Consider the following 24741-nt stretch of genomic DNA (forward strand, 5'->3'; position numbering starts at 1 on the left):
TCTCATATCAAGTTTTATTCATATAAATATTAAGGTAGAACAGAAACATCTGTGATATACAGGAAGTTCTCAGCATTCTCTCTGTCCTGCTGTTATTTTGCATCTCCTTTCTTGTCTCCTGCTTCTATTTTCAGGGTCTCTGGAGCAGCACGATAGGCAGGAAATGTCTCCCAGGGGCTATTTAGATCAAATTTCCGGAACTCCTGAGCCAGCTCCACGGGCTCTGCCACTACCCGTTTCACCTCATCGTCATACCGCACCTGCAATAGGGCAAAAAAAGCTGGTCACCATTAATTGTTCACAGTTACCACTAAACAGTTTCTTCTGTTAGCCAAATACCAAAAACGCTCACTCAATTTTTTTAAAGTTCAAAGCTGACAAGACACATGTGTCAGCCGACGGTCTGGCTACAACATGGCATAAAGAGAATCAGGCAAAGCGCAGGTGTGTTCTAGCCACATCTGTGACACACATCAAGCATGACCCAATGCTATTCCAGTCCTGTTTTCCCAGCCTCAGCACAACAATGGTCCTTTGGTCCTTCCCTACAGCTCCCTCTGCTGTTCCAGTTCTGGTCTGCCTCTCAAAACAGAGTTAATGCACCTAATCCTGACTTGCAGTTCCTTCTTTTCTAGTCCCCAGATTCTCCTAAACAGATTTTCAATTATGCAAATGCTTTGTGATACAGTCATGCGGGACTAGGTGGAGACCAAACAAATTATTTGTGTTTTAACCTACATAAAAATCTATGCTAGAGAAATGGGATGCATTAAGAGAGCCTAGGCATATAAAGGTGATGGCTTTGTAGACTTGCCTTTGGGTTTGAAACACATTTGCTTCCTGGAAACAGAGATTCCCAAAGGATCCGCTCAATCATTTAACCTGCTAGGGGAGTTCAACTAAATCTCCAGCAATTCAGTAGCAATGAGTAGATCTTTTAAATAGGGCACTAAAAGTAGGTAGCACTGTTTTCTTTGCTTGGAAAGCAAAACTTTTTGCTGCTCTTGTGCAAGAAGAAAGATTTGCACTATCTCTCTGGCCCAAAACTCCCCTGTCGTGCAGGGTGCTGTGCACAGTGCTGTGCACGGGCTAAATTCCAGGAGGAACCTGCATAGTACCTGAAAAGCACTTAGAAAATGTAAATTATCATTAAGCAAACATTCCATAATTCTGTAACAGTGATGGCTCAGCTCTGAAGTGTAGACATACAGGTTTTCGGAATGCAGAATGAACCACAATTCTTCATACCTCTACATATCCAGAGAGTGGAAAGTCCTTCCGGAAGGGATGGCCCTCAAACCCATAGTCTGTTAGGATTCGCCTCAGGTCAGGATGGTTGGCAAAGAAGACTCCATACATGTCCCAAACCTAAAAGAAAGGAAACCAAACAAGCCACATAACCCCACCATAGAAAAACTCCTCAGTGTACCTCAAAAATTTAAAACTGCCATACCTCAGCTAAAAGGGGCCAACCCAATACTGAAAATCTCTTCCCAATAAGGTCTGCTCAGGATACTATGGGTGGTAGTGCTTTTAAGACTCCGTTTTCAAACTCATTCTAGAAAGAAGCCACCCTCTACATATACTGTACCAACAATGTGTAGGCTGAATGCCTGGCCAGTTTAGTGGCTGAGCAATTGATCGTGGCACTACTCCTAGATATCAAGGTCAGAAGGGATGACTGTGATCATCTAGTCTGACCTGCTTTAGTTGGTTAACCAGTTAAACGTTGGGTCAAGCTAATGTTTAACCAAGGATTTTACATACCTATTAAATAATTGCCTGATTTTTTCCCATCTCTGTGCTAGGTCCCCTGCAGGGCTGGAGCATCTCCGTGCCCACAACAGGAAAGGAGCTGGTCCAGTCCCCACTGGTTACTTGTTAACAGGAGCTGATAAGTATTACCCATTTAGAGTGATGCTTACCCGTTAACCGAATAACCAGTTAACCTTTTGCATCCCTATTATTTAATGACAGTAAATGTTGAGATTCAAAAGAAAGTTTTACCATTGTTAAAACAAAAATTGTCAACATCACACGTCAAAACACAGAAAGCAAATATCCTTAAAAAAAAAAAAAACACAATCTGAAAACTTGTCATCAGTGGAAATTCTTTTCCCCTACCAGTCTGTATGTAGCAAAATTGACGTTTCTAACATTTACCAATAAAAATCTAATCGTTCCAAGCCTATGCAAAACACATGCCTTAAAACCTCCCACAAAAGAATCCTATTTAAAAAAAAATTCTTGATTTAAAAATTACCAGTTAAGGAAATAAGATTGAAAATAAGATGCAAATTGTTAACACCTTTAGAGCAGTGGTTTTCCAAACTACGGGTCATGACCCAATGCTGGGTCGTGGAATGTTAGGCACTGGGTCTTGTTGCTGCAGGAGGATCAGGTGGGGCCCAGTGGGGTGCTAAGGCAGGCTACTTGCCTGCCCTGGCACCACAGACTGTGCTGCGCCTCAGAAGTGGCCAGCAACAAGCCCGACTTGTGGAGGGGAAAAGGAGTGCACAGAGCTCTGCACACTGTCCCTGCTCTGAGCACTAGCTCTGCATTCTCATTGGCTGGGAACATGCTACTGGCCGCTTCTGGGGCTCAGCATGATCTGCAGTGCCACGGGAGGTCGGAAGCCTTCCTTAGCACTCCGGCTGCACTGCTGACCAGGAGCTGCTCAAGGAAAGCCCCTCCTGCCCCAGCCCTGACACTGCCAAGCCAGAGCCCCCTTATACAGCCCAATGCTCTCATCCTCAGTCTCACTCTGGAGCCCACACTCTAGTCAAATTATGTAGGGTCACGGGCATCAACCATTTTTTTCAAATGGGTCATGAGAAAAAATGGTTTGAAAACTACTGACCTAGAGGCATTAACCACTGAAAGAACCACCCTCCTTGCTAAACCCTAGAGTAAGTGTTCCCTCTTAGCTCCCTGCTGAGGACAGAGCAGTGAGTCTCTCCCAGCCAGTAGGGAGGAGTCTGTCCTTACAGGCTGAGAGACTTGCTGCTCTGTCCTCAATAGGAAGCTACTGCTGTAACAGAGGGAGAAGTGCCCCTCCTCCAGCCAGGCAGCTCCGTGTGCGAGTCCTGAGCACCTGCCTGTGCAGGGCTCATTAAGCAGCTGTAGGGTTGTGCTGCCACACATCTTAGAGGGAACAAGGGTCAGCAACCTACAACACACGTGCCATAAGTGGCACATGAGCCGATTTTGAGCCGCATGTGGCGGGAGCTCAGCCCCCCCCCATATGCAGCGGGAAGCCCCTGCTGCCACTCGAGCCCTCTCCCTTCCCCTGCGCCTGATGACAGTGGGAGGAGGCGGCAGCGCTGGTCTGTGGCAGTGGCTCCTCCAGCATCTGGGGCTAGCCCAGGAACTGTGTTGCCGCGACAACGGCACCTCTGGGGCTGGCCCGGTCACCATGTGGCTGCAGCAGCAGCACCTCCAGGGCAGCTACCCAGGACAGCTGGGAAGTCACCACATGGCTGTGGCTCCAACTTCAGCCTCAGGGATGGGCTGGAGCTGCAGTGGGCTGTATGGTAACTGTTCCTGGGCCAGGTTGCAGGGTGGCTGCTGGGACTGGACCCGGGGCTGCAGTGTGCTAGAGAGCTGCTATGGTGGTGGCTGCTCCTGCGACAGGGGATCAGGCTGCCATTCTTTCTGCCATCATCACTGGTGGAGCGGCACTGGAGACAGAGGCTTGTGTGCTGCTTAAAGTATCAAACTATGGGCCCGAAATCGGAGAACTCAGCAAGGGAAAGCAAGGCCAAGGGTCACACTAAATGGTAAGATCTGCATCTTTATTTATTTATTAATGAAGCTGCTAAAATCTAAGTAGGACTATTATTGACTTTAAAAAGTATCAATAGCACGCAGACCTGTAAATAGAAGTGAATAAGTTAAATCTCGGCACGCCACTTCTGAAAAATTGCTGACCCCTGGTCTAGAGGATAATAATCTTACTAGGAATAACCAGCATGGATTTGTGAAGAATATGCCAAAACATGCAGGGGGGATGCGGGTAGTCGACTCAACTCCTCTTTTACATCCCTAACATGCTCTAGACTTCATTTACGAAGGGAGGGGAGAAAAATTAAATGCACAGCTACAAATCAAACTGAAAGAGTCAACAATGTGATGCAGTTGCAAAAAAGGCATATTATTCTGGTCTATATTTGCATACATCTCATATGTAAGATATGGGAGGTAACTGTCCTTCTGTACTTTGTACTGGTGAGGCCTCAGCTGAAGTTGTGTGTCCAGTTCTGAGCTTCACACTTTAGGAAAGATGTAGAAAAGTTGGAGTCCAGAAGAGAGCAACAAAAATGATAAGATTTAGAAAACTGATTTATGGGGAAAGGTTACATGGCCTCCTCCCATCCCCATATGGACCCTGTTCCCAAGTATTGAGCCCCTAGGAAAGTACACTGGAGCTCACCTCTCTTTCATACCAGTTTGCTGCCCGATGCACTGACACTATTGAATCAACAGGCGTCAGCTCATCTGTGTATGTCTTCACACGGATCCGAGAATTAAAGTGTAGAGATAGGAGATTATAAACAATCTAAAGGGAACAGAGAAAAAGCAACCAATTTATTGTGTCCCAACCCATGTTTAAACTCTCTCCCAGAATTATTTTTATAGTAAAATACCAGCTAAAGGAGCACAGACAAGGAAGGAAGAGAGGTTTTCAGAACAGCTTTCCAGTAAAACCATGATAGCACTTCATACCTATGGAGCAAGGGTAGCCACTCCATAGTTAAAATTTAAGCTAACTTTTCTACTATTGGCTGGATTTATCAAAAAGCCAAAACTTACCACCTCTAATTTGCCCAGAAGCAAACCAATTTTGAAATTGAACTGGTCACATTCAGTCTTAAGGTCTATAGTCTTGATTAATACCTTACATTGTACAAAGCAGGTGAAAAAATAGACCAATTTATAAAATAAGCAGAAATTGGAGACAAAAGTGTTATTACAACTTGGAAGTATTTAAACTAAAAAAAAAAATGATTAGGGAGTTGTCAAGTTTTGGCAAGGTCACCAATAGTTTTGGTAACAGATTAAAATATGGCTGGAATGGCAGGAAGCATCAATGTACAACACAGATATATTTTGATTGGTTAATGCTCCTACCTTCCTATTATTTTAAAAGATTCCCTTATTGCATGGGGAGTCACCTAGCCCATCCCTACCAACCACTTGCTAAGAGTTAAGGACAAAAGGCTATTTTCATATGATTGCCCAGACACTGAGGCCTCCCTTGATCACTTTCATTCACATATTTAAAACCCATAAAGGCTATGGACTGAACAATTGGGAATTTGTGACTTTAACCAAAGGAGCCTGTACTATGGCTGCAAAGTCTTCCGAATTCTTTCCTCTACCCACTAGCATCACTTTTACTGTGCTTGGGTTCAACTTCAGCCTAGACATAACTATCCTTGCTGGGGATGTGAACAGGTAACCAGTTAACTGGTTTCCCAGTAAGCATCACCCTTATCAAGTGATGCTTACCAGTAACTAATTAACCGGAGCCTGGCCTGCCTGGAACAGCCACTTCGTCAGGTCCACTGTGCTGCACCATCGGGGGCACTCTAACACAGCTGGACTGGAACAGGCCTCCTCCCATAATGCAGGCCCTGGCCAGGCCAGAGCAGCCCCCAGTGCCAGTTAAACATACAGTTAATATTTTAACCAGCATTTTACATCCCTAATCCTTGCTCTGTTGCTAGAAGTCTGTGGCCAAAAGGCAATAAAAAACAATGTCTTTATACTGATAAGTCTTCTAGATGTTAAAGGAGGTGCAAGTGAAAGATGCAAGTTGTCCTTCTTATCTTTTCTATCTGTGTGCTTTGAAGAAATTAAAGAGCTGCTGTGTTGGATTTTCAAGAGCTCCTATGGGAGTTAGATGCTTAAATCTACTAGGTGATTTTGAATATCCCATCTACCATTTATAACTAATTCTTTCCTGCAGTTTTTTTTAAAGAAGCTTTTAACGCAGGGAAGTCTTTTTAAATAACAATTATTTCAAAGTATGCACATTAAGTTTCAAATGTTTTAACTTGCTTTAAAGTGGTTGAGAATAGGTTTAAAATATATTTCACATTGGTTATATACAGTAGGAGTTTATTGTTTCTGTATTAGGGGTTTTCCCTGGTGTAATTAGATCAACTTTAAATAGATTTAGCTACCCAGTTGCAAACTTTTTAACAGAAACAAAGCCTAAAGAAAGGGTAACGCTGCTTTAGGAGTTTGATATCCTTAAAACAGCTTCAGCCTAAACTCTTAGTTTTTTGTTTTGGAATACAGCACCTTACATTTGACATGGAAACAAAAGGTAGAGATGCTGTTTCAGACTGTGTGAACTGCAAGAGAGAAGCTGTCAGATCCTGTGGAGGGTCAGAAGCTATTACTAGAAAAGACAGACAGACAGACAGACAGACAGACAGACACCTCCCACCCCCCAGGCTAAGAAGTAAGTCCATGGAGGATTTTAAAACAAAGAAGATACTTTCACTATGGTAGATGGAGATTCAGGTAGGCAGGAGCAAAGCCAAGACATGAAACTCTAAACATTTTTGGGTTGGGGCTTTCTTTGTTATATGTGTGTACGCTGCATAGCACAACAGTACCTCAAATTCTGTTTGGGGTCTTTGGTTGCTACTTCATAACCACTGCTAAATAACTAGAAGTCTATCTATCAACAAAGGCCACCCAGAAGCATGGAGCTGTTCAGACTTGAAGGCTGTAAGGAGGACAAGGAATATGAAGCAGAAGGAGTTGACATCATCAGAAAGAATGGAGGAGAAAGGTCTCGGTGCCATAAATAAATCAATGGCTTCAGATGCAAAGAGCAGTCTTACTCCTGGAGAAATTCTTGCCAAAAATTAAAAATTTTTGCGTATTTTGTTAAAAATACCAGTTTCAATTATTTGGTAATTTATTTCAACATACCCATCAACAAGTTCATCTGTAACAATATGGACAAAAAGGTTTACCATACAAGTAGAGAGTTAAAGAAATCCCTACAAGAATGCAGTTGCTGTTTCTCTGTAATGCCTTTGTTGGTCTGGGTGTCACACATATTAACTTGTAACATCCTGGAGGAAAACTCAGCCCCTCCAGTCTCAGACATCCCCACCCCAACCCTTTCCAGAGCCCACCTGTGGAGCATTCCCCACCATCCCAGACACCTGCACTCCATAGAGCTCATCTATGGGGCACATCCCATCCCAGACACCCAACACCCCAAGAATTCAGACAGGGAAACAGCCTGATGCTGGGTCCTAGGCTTCTATGAAGTTTCCTGCATACTGCCTCCTTCCTTCAGGATACACTGAGAACTGCAGCATCCCAGAACTCTCCAGGTCTCTCCCTCCCCCAGTGTCCTATAGTTGTGAGTTGGAGAGCTGTGCTCTGATGGGTCCAGTGGCTCCTAATGACAGCCAACAGCATTAATTCTGTGGAGAAAAAATGAAATTCTGCACTGGGGAGTAGTACAGAATTCCCTTAGGAGTAGAAATGTGCACTTGATTCATGGATCCCTGAGGCAGACGCTTCTCCTCAGAGTGACTCAGGCTCACTATTTAAATGGCTTTGTTAATGATGTCAATAATACAACTGATTCTATACTCAGTGGGTTCAATAAAACGCAAAGCTCATAGAACAGATAAATATAACTATCATAGAAAGCAAAGGTGATGGCCAGAGCTGTACGCAACTGCTTATCTACTACAACTCTTTGTATCTTCAAGGAATAGCTCCCACCTCAAAACGGTATTGTCGAGTTGGGACATCAACAGCAGTCAAGTCAGCCAGAGATTTAAACTGGGCATTGGTGTGATCATGAAGGAAAGTCAGAACTGGAACAATCCCATCAGGATGGATAAGTATCTCCAATTCATTGAAACAGGTAACCTATGGAAAAGAACAAAAAGTGAATTAGCATAGACACTGAAGGGACTGAGCAGTGTATTGAGTAAAGCAGGATACTCAAATCAGGAGGGTTTGGGACACATGATCAACTATATCACATCAGATCAAAGAACTCAATATCAGAAATGGTTTTTAACCAGCTCTATCACTCTCTCCCACCCAACCAGTAGAGGCCTGTAAAACTGTGCATATTTGCTTTATAACCACAGACCATGTTTGTAGATTGTGGATTGGATGCAGATACAAATTTTGTATCCATGCAGCGATCTATCAACCTCGTCCTCATTACACATCCCCCAAGCTACAATGATTTGATTAGTAATACTTACCTGGACTTGCTGGACATACTTGGGCAGAATTTCAGCCACATACTCTCCAAAAGCACATAGCTGTTTCTGGACCACTTCATCCTTTCGTCTAATGGTGGCTGGAAAGAACAACAAACTTCTCAGGGTGATCTGCCATAGAAAGAGGAATAGCAACTCCCAGCTCACACGAGCTAAGCAAGACTCTAGCTAGGTTGGTCATAGAGACCAATTTCAGGAGGAACATGGATAGAGTCTAATCTGTAGCAATGTATAATATGCCTAGCATATTTAGGAAATAGAATTTGGTAAGTGGGCAAGTCTATTCCAATGCCCAGCTATCAAGTGTCAGACAACAGAATACCCTGTCACCATGAATATTAAACTACTTGCATAACACTGATTGGAATCAAAGGTGGTGTAGAAGGGACGGGATGTTATAATTCAGTAAAAGGAATGAAGTAGGAGAGAAGTTGAGAAAGAACATCTGTAAACATTTCCTAAGGGATTTAACAAACTAATTTCTGATAAGAGGAAAGCAGGTTCTCCAGCACATAATGTCTTACTTCCTCCAGGAAAGTCCTCATTTTTCATATACTATTCTGACATCTCAGCAACCTTTTTCGTAACACAGGAAGTGTTTTTTATTTTAAATTTGTCAGCCAAAACATTTGTTTTTGTAGGTCAGGATTTATTAAACACAGAATTAGATCTGATGTGATCACCAAAAACAGCCTAATGGAAAGAATATTCACTTCAAATGTTGTTCATTACACAAAAGAGAGAACTTTGAGTATAGGTCACCAAAGCTGCTGTTTTGCTCAAAATGCTTGTTAACATTTATTCTGTATTTTATGACAAACCCATTCAGAGCACAAAGTTACTGAAGTCAAAAATCGTCTTCCTCTTTGAGATTCAGGCATTTGTTATGGTTGAGTCAGAAACTGGCAGTAGCAGCACCAGCACACTTAGAAAAAATAAAGTACATAGATAAAAGAAAATGTGGTCACCTTGCTGAGTTTTCTAAGGCCCACTATACAGATTCCAGCAGGTATGAAATAATAATAAATTCTGACAGACTTACGATGGGTTTCTGTTGTGGCGCTCCCCTCAAAACGAGCTTGCAACAGTGCTGCAGGGCGTGCAGCAGCTACAAAGAGAAGACGCATACATGAAACTGTCTGTACCACATACTTCATCCTCCTATAGGATGCCTTCTTTTCCCTCCTGTCCAGAGAACAGATTTCCATGTTGCTGAACTCAGGTGAGAGGAACTCCATTTTAACATATGGGAATCAAGTCTGACCTCCCCCCACCAAACAATGATTTTATAGTGTAGTGAAAATACTTTAAAATCAATCTGAATGTGTAGTCCAGCAAACAAATGTTACTCACACAAATTCTACCAAGGAGGTGTATTCCTTCTGTTAAGTACTATGCAAAAAAACAAAGGCTAGGGTTACCTTTTCCACTCAATTCAATAAATGCTCCTGTCCTAAACCAAAATTCTGGAGACTCACTCTTTAGGAGTGGAGGATGTATCACTCGGTTTTTATATACAGCAATACCATGTGCCCAACTATTGTACTTAGAAACTAACAGGGCTCGATATACTAGAGCAAATGCAAATACGGTGCTTCTCTGCCTAGCAGAGAGGAAACAGCAAATACAACACGGATCTCGGAGAGCCTTTCTTTCTGTCGTGAAGTTTATACCACAACCATCGCTACACTATTCAAGCCTCCTCCCGGAAGCACTAACTCGGCAGGTATCTTACTGCACAAGAGACACTAGGTAGATTTTTACCAACCAATGAGGAGTCACCAAGAGAAGCGAGGCCCACAGACACCAGGTGCGAGTGACACACAGAAGGCATTTGCCAGTTAGCTGTACAAGACGCGTAGACGTAAAATCTTTTCCCCATTTTCCCCAACGGGCGGCACCAGCTGACCCAACTAGGCCGATGAGAAATGGGCAGGCCGAGGTCCTCTGCCATCGACACACTCCGGGCCAGAGGGGCTGCATAGGCCGCTAATTTAGAGGGGCTCCCCCGACTCACGTGGGGCCGGGGTCACGAGGGCCCCTACTCCCTCCCCGCCAGGCCAGGCCAGGCCGATCCGTTCTTTCCCTTGACCCCCGGCCTCACCTCTAAGGCCCGCCCGGGCCAGCCCCAGCGCTGCTGCCAACATCCTGTCCGGGGAGAGCGAAGCAGGGACACGGACAAACAAGGGCACGGACCGGAAGCGGAAGGCGCCTCTGCCATTGAATTCCCCACTTCACGGACCGGAAGCAGAAGCCGCCGCATCTGTCAGTTTCCCCAGGAGTTTCCGGTGAACTGTCGGGAGGCGCCGGACGCGTCGCTATGCGGAAAAGGAAGGTGCGGCCGCTATGCGGGTCCGCAGGAGGCTGGCGGTGGGTGGGTGGTTCCGCCCTGGGCCGGCGGCATGAAGGGAAGAGCCGCAGGTGGGAGCCCTGACGGGGCAGGCGCGTTTCCCAGGCCGAGTCCGCGCGGCGTTTCCCTTCGTGCCTCCTGCCCCTTCCCCACCGCGGCGGCGCTCGGGCTGCAGCCGCGAACCTCGCCCGGGCTGCTGGGCCCCCTCGGTGGGGGGCGGCGCCGGGGGCTCCGGGATGGGCCGCGCTTAGCGGAGCCTTCCTGCCACAAGGGACGCACCGTGGGGTGGCCGGGCAGGTGGCGGCGAGGGGCGCGGGTTGGTGCGGCGCGCGGGGGGCGGGCGGGCGAGGGGCCGCCCCAGTTTCCCTGCACTCCGTTGCCTTGGGCGACTTAGCAGGAGCAGGTTTCTGGGCGGGATCTGAGCGGAGCGGCGGCCTGGGGGTGGGGCCCCCAGTTTGGGACTGGAGTGGTGGTTCAGACGGGGGTGGGATGGCGGCAGTGCGCCGCGCAGGCCGGGGTAGCCTGGGGTAGGAGGCGGCCGACAGGGGGGCCTGTCATTGCTCGCAGGAGAGGCAGAAGAAGAAAGAGGTGTGCGGACCTGTCTGGTCTTGTCCAAGGGCTTAGTTCTAGGTACATATCAGTGATGACGAGCTGGGTGAAAGAAGGCAGGAGAGATCCAGGGAGCGGACTGGTATTTCAGGTGCCTCCTGCACGCCCTGGATGGGCTCAGCATTGATTTGGTAGCCTTGGAAATATGGCATAGAAAAGACTCCAACAATCTGAAAAGATCTCAGAGGGAAAACATGTTAGTCTGTAACTTTAAAAACAAGTAGGCCTCTGGCACTTGACCAAAATATATAGAATCACGAACTTTCCTAGGCAAAAAACACTTATCAGATGAATTGAAGTGGAATCTTTATTCCCTGATGTGCTCAATTAACCACTTACAAGAGTAAAGCTCTATGTGGCATCTGAATTCATATGCCCTTCCTTGTTCAAATATCCTGAATACCAGTCCACTTTTCCATTACTCTTCCCTTTGTTTATATTTTTCATCAGTTGATTCCTTTTTTTCTTGGGGGTAACTTCATCCCTCTCTTCCTTGGAGTGATTGCATACTTAGATACACATATAAAATTCAATAACATCATTAATAGTTTTTTTAATCTCTCTGCCATGACTTGTATACACTGGAGGGAGCACTTATATGGGTATGAAGGAGGCCAAAGAGAAGGAGGCTGCAGTAATCAAATTGGAAAATAATCAGGGCTTGTAAAAGTGTGTTAGCTGATGGGACAGAGAATTGGTCGGAAAGGAAGGAGGAACCAACATGACTTCCTGATTGTGTAATGCAGACAATGGTGTTGTCAGCTATGATAGAGAATGAGAGATGTAGAGAAGATGTAAGAGGAAAGATACATTTAAATTGTTGAGGTATCCATGAAGAAATGTGGGAGAGACAGGATCTCCAATTAACTTCAGACCTGCCCAGCCAAACTGCTCTCCACCAGAAAGGAAATACAGGCAGTCCCCGGGTTATGTACAAGATAGGGACTGTAGGTTTGTTCTTAAGTTGAATTTGTATGTAAGTCGGAACTGGTACATATTGTAGGGGAAACTCTAGCCAAACATTTCTCCAGAGCTCAGTTTTATTCTCCCACACCTCACTTCCCTCAGTCCTTTATTCTCAAGCTGAGGTGTCTGCTGAGAAAAGCCACTCCGCGTCTCCCTGGTCTGCTGGGGGGGGGCACTAGCTTTGCGTCTCCCTGGTCTGCTGGGGGGAAGCAGCTAGTGCGGGGTTGCCTCACCCCGTTTGTAAGTAGGGATCCGATGTAAGTTGGATCCATGTAACCCGGGGACTGCCTGTAAGTAAATCTGAATACCATAACTATAGAGATGGAAATTAATTTAGTGTTTTGGAGGTCTTTAAGGGATGCTAGGAAATAATGCCCATGTGGAAGAAAGCATGAAAGTGGATCCTTTCATGTATTTTACCACCAGTTTGTTGTTGTTCCTTTATTGAGGGAATTGAAGACTATATGACTCTCCAATCTCTGAAAAATCCTGCACATGCCATGTAGTTAAGTTAATGTTATTAAAAAAAAGTCACTTTTAGCATTACCAGAATTTGTGCACTTATTTTCTTAGCCTTAATGCTACTTCCACTGGAGTTTTTAATAGTAGTACTGAGATGTCCTTTTCCTGGTGGATTCTTTATTTTAGATGAGAAAAAGAAAAATGACTGTTGGTATTTATTTTATCTTTTAAATAGCTAAATTACCCTCATTGCAGTATTTGAATTAGGGATGTAAGTGACTAATCGACTACCCGATAAGCCTAGGCTTATCGGGTAGTCGAGTCACTACTTGACTAGTTGCTTACTCCCCCACCCCCTTGCTGCCCCTGTATCAGAGGCAGCAAGGCGGGGGGGGGGGACAGGAACCGGAGCTGGCTTAAGAGCTTGTTTCCCCCAGCACCTTCTCGGCCGGGGAGGCAGAGGCATAGCATGGGAATCGTGTCCTGACTGCTGCGCCTCTGCCTTTTAAATGTAGTAAGAGCCCCAAGGGAACCCAGGGCGAGCAGGGACTCAAGCATCCCCTGCTTGCCCGTGGTCCCAACTGCTGCACCTTCACCTTGAGGACATTTAAAAGGCAGAAGCGCAGTGGAGATAGTGAGTGCTGCCCCATCCCTTATTAACTAATCAAGAAGTCAATGGAAACGCCATTGACTACTTGATTAACTGATTAATCGAAATTTAACATCCCTAATTTGAATACATTCTAATAGTGCATTAAATGACATGATTAGCATTTATTACATGTAGTTCATTCTCTCATCCTCTCCCCAAGAAGGAAGCTGTGTGCGCATTGCAGTGTTATGTTTTGGTATAGCTTTTTAATAAGAACATGCTGCTTTGTGTTTATACTGCAGAAGGCAAGGTTGAAAAAATGGACTTTATACTTAGAAGGGGTGATGAGTTTTGTCATGGTCCTTAATTCTGATGGGAGTTTGTTTCACAGTCTGAGAGAGGTCCCCTTACTGCACAGGTGAGCATTACCCTTTCAGTAAAAAGTTCATGGTACCTGAAGAGTGAAGTGATGTTGCCAGTGTCAGTTCTTATGCTGGCACTTCAGATGACTTTTGGTTTTGTTCTTAGGTGCCCTGGCCTCAGGTTGCGTGCTTTGAAGACGAGGAACAAAAACTTGAACATGACTTGAAATTATGGTAGCACACTGTAGAGAGCAGAGGACAGGTTTGATGTAGCCGTGGTGGCCTGCGTTGCTGAGGAGAGGTACTGAGTTCTGTTTTAGTTGGAATTTCCAAAATGTTTTCATGCCCAGGCATGTTGCACTGCTGTAGGGGTAGCTGACATTTATAAGATAAGCAAGGTTATTGTTCTCCAGGACGGAGGATCTTGACAACCAGAGATAAGAGAAAGCATTGCTCATGTGTGTTACTTTCAGCAGAGAACCTGGGAATGCTTCTAAATTACAGACTGACTCGAACAATTGTGCGCCTATATCTTCAATCAAAGAAGTACAGCAGTTGCAAGTGGGTGAAGTCCTGATCATATTGAAATCACTGAATAATGAGAGAGATTAGCAGAGAAATAGTGGCTGTGGTTATGACTGAATGGCCCGCTAGAATTGGGGCTAGACATTTAGTTTCTCAATGAGGGGTAAAAATGAGTTTTGAGTGAGTATAGTTCCAATTGTAAGTACCTTGTCCATGTTCTGCTATTAAAAGGAGACATCAACTGCTGATGCCAAAACCCTTCAGATGCAGAACAGCATCATCAATAAAGAAGTAGCTACCACCTTTCTGTTCAGCAGCTCCCCTTTATGGCAGAGACCTATGTCTTTTTGTCCCTGAGGAAGTCCCTGCCACAGAGACACAACTGCTCCTTTCTCTACTGCTAATGTAGAGAACAGCTAATAACATCTGGCAGGTATCTTCTGGCTCGAAATGTTAAGTCTTTCTATGATATGTTATCTGATACAATTTGCCTGAGAGTAGTAGTTTCTACAGGTTGTGTCTTGTATTGAAGATGGAGGGTAGGGATGTGAATGTTTAACTAGTTAATTGGTAAGCCTCGCCCTTAATGGGTAAGGCTTACTGGTTCCAGTTAACTGGTGGGGGCTGGAGCAGTCTGTCACAGGCTTGGGGCAGCTCCAGTCCGGTAAGGTCTGCTGTGGGCAAAGCCCTTTCAAAACAGGCCTGTTGAATTGGTTTACTCAGGGGTTCCCAAACTTTTTACTTTAGGTGGAACCTATGTTTTCTTTTTCAGTACTGTTTTTTGCAGCCCAAACATATAAACGCATATAAAAAATGAATTAAAAATGAATAAATGTTCAGTGTTTCACCCGACTGCATCCTCCCAGCCTGAGCCAGGGCTGGTGGGACCCAGCACCGCATGGGCACTCCAGGAGGCGGAAGCAAGAGCAGATTGGGGGTGAGGTATCTGGCTAGGAGGGAGGGTGCGAGGAGGGATAGAGCTGCCAGTTTTGTACCAGACAGGCTGGTATTTGAGGGTTCTGTCCAGGAAACAAATTGAGAAAATACTGGACATATAAAATGTCCGGTATTTTCTAATTAGGTAAGTTTTATTATTATTAGGTGTATCAGTCCGTAGCTGCAAACTGCGTGACTGATAGATGTGCTCATGCTGCGTGAGTGTGTCTACCAGCCAGGCAGTTCACAACTACTCGAGGGAGGCTATGGGGGGTGGGGGTGGCAAAAGGGAATATCCGGGGCCGGACTCACTCGTGTGCCTGGTCTGTGTGTTACTGGGTCAGTCCTGCTTCCCGCCGGCCAATTCACTCCCCTCCCCCCGACTTCTCCTCCTGATCTCTCCTGGCCAGCCTCGCTTCTGGCGGCTGGTTCTCCCATCTTCCTCCTCACAATCTCCCCCATCCAGCCCCCCCAACCCAGCCCCTGGCCAGCCCGCTGCCCCCATCCAGCCCTGCTTCTGCCGCCCACCCTGATCTCCACCGGCCAGCCCCGTTGCCCCCAACCCTGCTTCCCAGCGGCTGGTTTTCCCCCCCCACACACACACACCTCCTCCCAGCCCACCCCGCTCCCCTCCCCTCCCAGCAGCCACGCTGAGGCCCGGTATTTTTTTCCCGTGGCCCGGTACTGGGCCGCAGCCCATAGTTTGGGAAACGCTGGGTTAACTGGTTAAACATAACATTTACCCGGTTAACTAATTAAATGGGATTTTACACCCCTAATTCAAGGCACTTCGTGCAGTCATCAGGCACTTAGCAAATTTTTCATTTGGGTAGTTGGAGAACTTTTCTGATTCTTCTTTTTCAGTAAAATAAACACCCGATGCATTTATCTCTATACATACATCACCTCATTTTCATATAGTAATTAGCACCTAACTTGCCTCTGTTTTTTGACAAAACACCATACCTTGGTCTTGTTTTCAACATAATAATACCATATTTTCCTTGCTTTATTGGTTTGAGAAATCCCTGTTGTGAAACTGGATGGGAGTGTGCAATATAAGAAGAATGAATCTGACTTTAGCAGAGTCATTCATTCTGAAATTTCTTTCATATAGCTTCTAGGTTGTAAAGGGAGATTCCCTTGGCATTTGTAAAGGGCAGAGTCATGATTTGGGATGCTGGATATTTCCCCAGTATATCCTTAATCTGTTTTGCAGTATTTTTCTACAGTGCTGATAGGAATGAAAGGATTATTTGCTTGTTCCAGAGAATAGAATAATGGGGTTCCACTGATGCATGAGGTTATCACTGTAGTATATCTCTATTGCAGTTTTCACCACCTCATGTGCTGTAGTTACAGTAAACTTCTGATAATCCAGCACCTTTAGGACCCAGGGGGTGCCGGATTATCAGATTTGCCAGACTATCGGAAGGGAGGGCTATGAGGGATCCGGGGTGGGGTGGGGGATGCCACCCCAGACCCCTCATAGCCCCGCCTTCCGATAGTCCGGCTCTGCCCCAGGCGTCCCTGATTCAGCCGCTGCTGGTCAGTATCAGCAGCGGCTGAATCGGGGATGCCTGGGGCAGAGCAGCTGGAGTGCTGTGGGGCTGGTCTGGTAGAGCCAACCCGTGGCGCAGCAAGACAAACCTGGCAGCACCCGAGCTGCTCTTGGGGACGCCTGGGGCAGAGCAGCTGGGGTGCTGCCGGATTGGTCCCGCAGCGCCGCTCCTCGGAGCTACTGGACCAACCCGGCAGCACCCCAGCTTCTCTGCCCCAGGTATCCCCAAGTCAGCCGCTGCTGATACTGATCAGTGGCTGACCCCAGGAAGCCCGAGGCAGAGCTTCTCTGCCCTGGCTTCCTGGAGTCAGCCGCTGGTCAGTTTCAACAGCGGCTGAATCCAGACGCCTGGGGCAGAGCAGCTGGGGCGCTGCCGGGTTGGTCTGGTAGAGCCAACCCGTGGCGCTGCGAGACCAACCCGGCAGCACCCCAGCTGCTCTGTCCCAGGTGTCCCCAAGTCAGCTGCTGCTGAAACTGATCAGGGGCTGATTCCAGGAAGCCGGAGGCAGAGCAGCTCTGCCTCGGGCTTCCTGGAGTCAGCCGCTCATCAGTTTCAGCAGCGGCTGAATCGGAGAAAGCTGGGGTGCTGGCGGGTTAGTCCTGCAGCTCAGAGGGGCAGGGTTACGAGACCAACCCGGCAGCGCCCCAGCTGCTCTGCCCCAGGCTTCCCCGATTCAGCCGCTGGTCAGTTTTAGCAGCGGCTGAATCGGGAAAGCTGGGGGCAGAGCAGCGCCAATGGTCCGGCTGCCCGGAGCACTTCCGGGTTCCTGATGGTGCTGGACCATCAGGAGTGACGGACCATCAGATGCCAGACAATCGGAGTTTTACTGTACAAGGAAGTGCTACAGATTGGATGAAAATTTCTAGTCACTATGTTACTTAGTCTGCAGGTTGTCTGGCTACCCATCCCTCCTCTTGGCTTTTGGAGTTGCATATACCCTGAGCTGTATGATTTAAAAAACAACTCATGGTCCTGCGGCACCTTAGGGTACAACTACACAGCAGGGCTATTTTGGGATACCGGAAGTATCTCAAAATAACTACTATGCGTCTTTTGAATGCATCTGCTATTTTGAGGCCTATTTTGGCATCCCTGTAACCCCCGTTCCATGAGGGCTAAGGAATGTCTCAAAATAGCATGTTATTTCAAAAATTCAATCAAAATAAAATATGCAATTTGCATAGCGCAAATTGCATGTCTTATTTTGAGTTTAGGGTGCTATATGGACGCACCCTTAGAGAATGAGAAAAAATGTAGATAGTATCATGAACTTTCATGGACACAACCCCTTCAGATGAATGGAGTAAGGAGTACAGGGTAGAAATAAAGAGCAGAGAAAGAGAGGGGATCTTTTTCCTTCCCCATCCCCTCTCTCTTTGCTATTTATTTGTACTCTGTACCGCTTACTCCATTCATCTGAAGAAGTGGGTTGTGCCCAAGAATGCTCATGGTACCGTCTACATTTTTTCTTCATCTCTAAGGTGCTGCAGGACTATTCGTTGTTAAGTTTTTTCAGTTATAGACTAACATGGCTACCCTTCTGAGACCGTACGATCTTGTTAGTTGAGGGGGAGAATCTCACTGCCCCCCCCCCTTTTTTTTTTTTACAGATTGTTGGAGGTCAGATCTGTGCAGCAACATGGACTCATCAGAGGAGACTGGGGGCTCCTCGACAGAAGAGAACTACTTCGTGAACTACACCTTCACTGACCGTTCTCACTCAGGCCGTGTAGCTCAGGGTATAATGAAGCTCTGCCTGGAGGATGAGCTCTTTGCTGATGTCACGATCTCAGTGGAAGGCAAGGAATTCCAGCTACACCGGCTTGTCCTCTCTGCCCAGAGCTGCTTCTTTCGCTCCATGTTCACTTCCAACCTGAAGGAGGCCCACAATCGGGTGATTGAGCTGCAAGATGTTAGTGAGAGTGTCTTCCAGCTCCTGGTGGACTATATTTACCACGGGACTGTAAAACTGAGGGCAGAAGAGTTGCAGGAGACATATGAGGTGGCAGATATGTACCAACTGACTGCCCTTTTTGAGGAGTGCTCCCGATTCCTGGCCCGCACAGTGCAGGTGAGGAATTGTCTTCAGGTTATGTGGCTGGCAGATCAACACAGTGATACAGAGCTCTACACAGCTGCAAAGCACTGCGCCAAGTCACATTTGTCACAGCTTCAGGACACAGAGGAATTTCTCAACCTACCTCTCCGCCTGCTGACAGACATCCTTACAGGTAGGTACAGGGAGCTATGAGACAAGCCAGGATGTGGGTACGGATTGAGTATTGGGGTGGCTAAGACGCTTGTGGAGATTATCTAATCAACCAGCAGGGTGGCTTTGAAAAAGGACAAGAGGATGGGATTTAGAGGACCCAACTATCTTATTTAGAAGCTGAGTGAAGCAAGTCTTCCCACAGAAAACCATTCAGCATGACACTTAATCAAAGAAGCCTTGATAACTGCAGGTGACCATGAACTTCCAGCTTTGAGCAGTAGTCACATCTATATCTGTATCTATACTATTATAAAAGGAGAGGTGTCCGTCATGCCATCTGTCACAGAGAACATTGGAGAAGACTTGAGAAGTTTCTAAGGAGAGGCAGGCTTCCAGCCCCACCCTCTCCATTGAGGCCCCACCCCCGCCACGGGGGGGGGGGGGGGCGGGGAGGATGAGCAGCAACATACCCTGCCCCTAACACAGGGAGGGGAAGAGCATGTGCCCCAGCATCCCCAGAGCAGCGGAGAGAGAAGAGGACACATGGCCCCAACACCCCGTTCCCCGGGAGCAGCAGGAGGGAGGGTGCCATATACCTGCCCCCTCCCCACTCCCACGGGGGTGGGAAGACCACATGTGCCCCAGCATCCCTATAGCAGTGGGGAGGAAAGAGGCTGCACGGCCCGAGCCTCCCTGCCCCCAGGAGCAACGGGGAGGGAGGAGGCCCCACAGCCCAAGTCTCCCTACCCTAGGAACTGCAGGGAGGGAGGAGGTCATGTGTATGTCTACCATCACAAGGGGATCGGTAATGTTAATAAATATAAAAGATGTTTGCAATGTGTCCATATTGGCTATCACAACAGTTTCTGAGGAAAGGGTAACATCATCCAACCCACAGGTTTCAGGGGATGCTTAGCATTAAATCTTATGGGGGTCCCTGCTCACTGATATCTCAGGTGTATTTATTAACCTTAAAGGCAGAGATGAAAATCATTTAAAAATCTTCCTAGTATGGGGGCCTGGTGACCACCCTTTCCAGTCAGCTTTTCAGTGCTGCACAGCACATGCTGCTTGGGGCTCATGCAGCAATTTAAGGACCCAGGCTCCATCCATTTGTGTGAGCAGCTGCCCCTTCTGCCATTCCTCCTGGTAGGTGGCCCTGAGAGGAGGGGAACAGCGATGTTGAAGTGCTGCTGTGATAACTCTTTAACATTGGTTGTGTAAAGGCTGGTACTGGTAGTCACTTACCTGATAATACTATTTCAGAAGCATGAACCTGAGCAACACATAAACTGCTTCCTTATTTGCCAAACAAATAAGCAATTAATAGAATTTAGCTGTTAGCTCTGCTATGATCAAACACAAACATTACAACTGGTTATTCTTGGTACTGTGCATCTTTAGAGAATCCTTTTTATTTTAGAGCAGTGGTCTCCAACATTTTTAACCACAAGATCACTTTTTCAATTTAAGTGCAATGTAAGATCTACCTCAAACCCAAATACTTTCTCCGCCTCCTTCCTGCCCTTTCTCTGAGGCCCTGACCCTGTTCACTCGGTCCTCTTTTTCTCCCTCCATTTCACCACAAAGGGGCAGATGGTTGGGGCACAGGCTCTGGTCTTGGGCTAAGGGATTTGGAGTGTGTGGGGGACTCTGAGCTGAGCCAGGGGCGGGGAGTTGGGATGAAGGAGTGGGGGTGTTTGGGATACAGGCTCTGTAAGGGAGTTTGGGTCTAGGTGGCTCAGGACTAGGGCAGGGGCTTGGAGTGCAGGAGGAGGTTCATGACTGGGGCATGGGTTTGGAGCAGGCTCCAGATGGACACTGCTTACCTCAGGTGGCTCCTAGGTGGTAAGCAGTGGGGCTAAGGAAGGCTTACCTCTGCCCTGGCCCTGTACCACTCTCAAAAGCATCCAGCAAATCCCCCCCATTCCAAGCCCTGTTGTGGTCCTCTCCCTTTTCTGTGGAGATAGAATACAGGGTGAAAGAGTGGGGCATCCTGACATCAGCACCCCCTCCTTTCCCTTCCCTTTCCTGCCCAGCAAGCAGAAGGCTCCCTGGGTGGTGGTGGTGGTGGTGGGCACAGTGGCAAAGGGCAGGAGACAAAGCAGCAGTGGGAGGAACAGCAGCTGAAGTGCTGGTACTTGACAGCCTCTTGGCCAAACCAGTCAAGATCACCTGTCAGAGGCTCCAAGATCTACTGGTTGGTGACCACTGTTTTATAGGATAATTTACCTCTTGTGACATACCATTTCTGCCAGGAAAGGACAAATCTGCTTGCCTGTATTTTGCTGGGTTTAAAATGTCACAGGTGTAAAAACTGTCCTCATTATTCTGGCAAGAATTAATGCAAAGCTTCCTCATGAGACTGCCAAGGGAAAGGTGAGCTAGGAAGTGAGGGGCTGAGGTGTTTAAGATGTCTGTCTTGTATAATTGTTATTGTATTCTTTATGTGATTAAGCATGAAAGTTGTTAAACTCTGTGCAAAGTATGTGAGTGTGTTCACTGCTTCACAACTGCTGCGTGCCCCTGAGAGTTAAATTATAAACCAGAAGCTACGTGTCTTTGGGGTGGTATTATGGGAAAGGGACATGTTTAAGTAACTATAGTATCTTTGGGGGAAGTGCTGGTCCTGGGGCCCTATTGCAGATGGGCTGAGGAACTCCATCTCCAAGACCTAGCAGACTGAGAATCAGTGTGCAGAAATTAGATCAGAGAAACCAAGGGAAGAGTTGGTGCTGCAGCCCAACTAGGCTCTAGAAGCTTAATGCATCTCAGGGGATCCAGAGCATTGAAGCTTGGAGTCCTCTCTTAACAGTCCTCCAGTGAGTGCCTATGAAGGGTGCTTGCTAAGATCTGTGACAGTGGCTCACTGACATTCTAACTTATGGTACAGAGACCCCCTCAAATAGAACACTTGCTGTTTCACCCAGGAAAAGTGTCTCTCCTGATGTTGAGCCAGGTAGACTTTGATATAGATGCCCAGTTGCTCCTACTGGATAGACCAGCCAAGTTTTATAAACTGCAGTGTCATTCTTGATCCACTCAAAATAGGGGTTGTTAACTTCTTTCCACCTCAAAGATACTATGGGCTGCGTCTAGACTGGCAAGTTTTTCTGCAAAAGCAGTTGCTTTTGCGGAAAAACTTGCCAGCTATCTACACTGGCCGCTTGATTTTGCGCAAAAGCACTGACGTTCTACTGTCCGAAATCAGTGCTTCTTACGCAAATGCTTCGAAGTTCCCGTTCGGGCAAAAGCCCTTTTCCGGAAATGTTTTTGCGCAAGAGGGCCAGTGTAGACAGCTAAAAACTGTTTTGTGCAAAAAAGCCCCTATGGCGAAAATGGTGATCTTTGCTTTCTTGCGCAAAACTGCGTCTAGATGGGCACGGATGCTTTTCCACAAAAAGTGCTTTTGCAGAAAAGCGTCCATGCCAATCTAGACGCTCTTTTCCGCAAATGCTTTTAACGGAAAAACTTTTCCATTAAAAGCATTTGTGGAAAATCATCCCAGTCTAGACGTAGCCATGGGGTAAAAGGTGACTGTTTCATGCCTTGAGAATTGCATGTCAATTTATTGTAAATTGTTTTGTCTCTGAAACCACAGATGGTGTTCCCTGTTCACAGAATCCAACAGTTGCCATAGAAACTTGGATAAACTTCAACAAAGAAGAGCGGGCAGGATTTTCAGAAATGCTGCGATCCAGTCTGAAGGTATGGATAGCCCTTGTGCTTCATGGTTAGTGTAGTTACCATACTGCTCTGGTTTCCTACTCACTGAGGAAGGACTCCTGCCCGCATTTGTGACCTCTTAGCAGGTTTGAAAAAGCTGTGGCTTCAATACCACAAATACACAAACGTAAAAAACCCCAGGTACTGTCAATGGAGTCAGCCTTTTATACTACTTTTGCCAATAAGGTTAACTAATGAGTGTTGTTAGCCAGGTATTCCTCAAGTACACAGCTAAGGGACTGGTTTAGAAAGCTTAGAACTTGCATTCCCATAACTAGAATTCTGCCCCTGAGCATTTCCTAGTCCTTAACTGAACTGCAGACCCACTGTGTAGATTATGGTGCAGGGCCCTGGTCAGGAATAAAAAGTGCATAGAAAAGGCTTGACACACTGTGTGTGGAGAATGTAGGGGCCTGAGATCTTATAGTCAAGTGAGGCTGAAATGATTTAGCACAGAGCTACTGTGCCCCAAAACTTCCTAAAGTAAATTGAGCTTTGGCTGTTGCTAGCATGTGTGTTATGACATAACTCCTATTTACCACAATTCTGACACAACCTCCTTCCCTTCTCTCTTTCTTATCAGGAGATTGGGGAGAATGTTCACATCTACCTGATTGGGAAGGAGTCGTCGCGTACACACTCACTTGCTGTCTCTCTGCATTGTGCTGATGATGACTCAATCAGTGTGAGTGGCCAAAATAGCCTGTGCCATCAGATCACTGCGGCTTGCAAACATGGCAGTGACCTCTATGTTGTAGGGGGATCCATTCCACGTCGCATGTGGAAATGTAACAATGCCACCATAGACTGGGAATGGTGCGCTCCACTGCCCCGTGACCGGCTCCAGCACACCCTAGTCTCTGTGCCAAGTAAGGATGCTATATACTCACTGGGGGGAAAGACATTGCAGGATACTCTCTCCAATGCTGTCATATACTACAAGGTGCGAGACAATGTGTGGACAGAGACCAACCAGCTGGAGGTAGCTGTTTCTGGGGCTGCAGGTGTCAACCTCAATGGTATCATTTACCTGCTGGGTGGGGAGGAGAACGACCTTGACTTCTTCACCAAGCCCTCCAGGATCATTCAGTGCTATGACACCAATACAGAGAAGTGCCATGTGAAGCCTTATGTATTGCCTTTTGCAGGGCACATGCATGCTGCTGTGCATAAAGACCTAGTGTTCATTGTGGCTGAGGGGGACTCCCTGCTGTGCTATAATCCCCTCCTTGATAGCTTCACCCGACTTTGCCTGCCCGATGCCTGGAGCTCAGTACCATCCCTCTGGAAAATTGCCAGTTGTAATGGCAGCATCTATGTCTTTCGGGATCGCTACAAAAAGGGAGATGCCAACACCTTCAAACTCAACCCAGCAACCTCTGTGGTGACGGTCACCAGTGGCATCAAGGTGCTGCTCACGAACCTGCAGTTTGTGCTGGCTTGAGGTGACCGGCCTATGGACTACACAATATGGACATAAAGCAGCTTAGAGGCACCCAGTCCCCTTACCACTTGCCCCAACAAGACCAGCTCACAGTATCATAGAGTGCCCCCTCCTCTTTAGTCCTGCTTGCAGACAATATGAGTCTCCTGGATGTAGGGCTGTTTTCTCTTTCAGTACACTTTCTAAGTTGATTTACAACATCTTATGTCCCAGATGGACAGAATAGTGTACTATGATCCTCTGATGTGAAGCTGTGTTTCAAACTGTAGCAGATAAGCTTATTAAACCTGAACTATCCACCACCAGCAAGCCCTAGCATGAGCAAATAGGCCTTTTGTCACAGCCTTTTAGGGTAATAAGCCAGGAGGCTGCATGTGCTGCTGCCATTTAGTCACATCACAGGGCCTGGCCATCTTGCACAGACACCTCTCCCCATCAAAAAACAAAACAAAACAAAACACCTCTGTGCCATCTGAAAGAAACAATGAATGTTTCTGGCTAAGGCTATAACACTGGCTTCATGTCTGAGACACTGACTAAAGCGGACTATACTGTAGCTTGATTTCAGTGGTAGGGCAGAATGCAACCAAGTCAGGGCCTTGGACCATCATAGTGGAGATGGACTTAAAGCAGAGGCCAGGGATGTGCTTGCTGCTACATTGCCACCTCACAGAAAGAGGAAAACTATCATTATAGTACTATTGTGCCAGTGCTGG

At 46.8% G+C, this 24741-nt stretch overlaps 2 protein-coding genes across 9 annotated transcripts; one reads left to right on the top strand and one right to left on the bottom strand.

Annotated features, from left to right (window-relative positions):
• Positions 1 to 10542, bottom strand: NDUFS3 (NADH:ubiquinone oxidoreductase core subunit S3). The gene is made up of 7 exons (XM_006113416.5): positions 10384 to 10542; positions 9322 to 9387; positions 8262 to 8359; positions 7765 to 7914; positions 4433 to 4558; positions 1249 to 1368; positions 1 to 260 (listed from the first exon to the last, which is right to left on the bottom strand). Exons 1-7 carry the CDS (start codon positions 10424 to 10426, stop codon positions 93 to 95), a joined length of 771 nt encoding a protein of 256 aa, XP_006113478.1. The 5' UTR covers positions 10427 to 10542; the 3' UTR covers positions 1 to 92.
• Positions 10530 to 24483, top strand: KBTBD4 (kelch repeat and BTB domain containing 4). 8 transcript variants are annotated; one of them, XM_075927440.2, is made up of 6 exons: positions 10588 to 10700; positions 13561 to 13676; positions 13787 to 13921; positions 18254 to 18874; positions 22457 to 22563; positions 23165 to 24483. In XM_075927440.2, the coding sequence occupies exons 4-6, from the start codon at positions 18283 to 18285 to the stop codon at positions 24023 to 24025; spliced, it is 1560 nt and encodes a 519-aa protein (XP_075783555.1). In that variant the 5' UTR covers positions 10588 to 10700; positions 13561 to 13676; positions 13787 to 13921; positions 18254 to 18282; the 3' UTR covers positions 24026 to 24483. The 8 variants fall into 8 exon arrangements, with proteins under 8 accessions (XP_075783561.1, XP_075783559.1, XP_075783555.1 ...); XM_075927445.2 differs by lacking the exon at positions 10588 to 10700 and adding an exon at positions 14377 to 14578 and having other exon boundaries at positions 10726 to 13676; XM_075927441.2 differs by lacking the exon at positions 10588 to 10700 and adding an exon at positions 10727 to 11259.
• The last annotated feature ends 258 nt before the right edge of the window (positions 24484 to 24741 follow it).

This window comes from Pelodiscus sinensis, chromosome 5 (genome assembly GCF_052426305.1).
Source record: "Pelodiscus sinensis isolate ZL-2025 chromosome 5, ASM5242630v1, whole genome shotgun sequence".
Taxonomy (NCBI): domain Eukaryota; kingdom Metazoa; phylum Chordata; order Testudines; family Trionychidae; genus Pelodiscus; species Pelodiscus sinensis.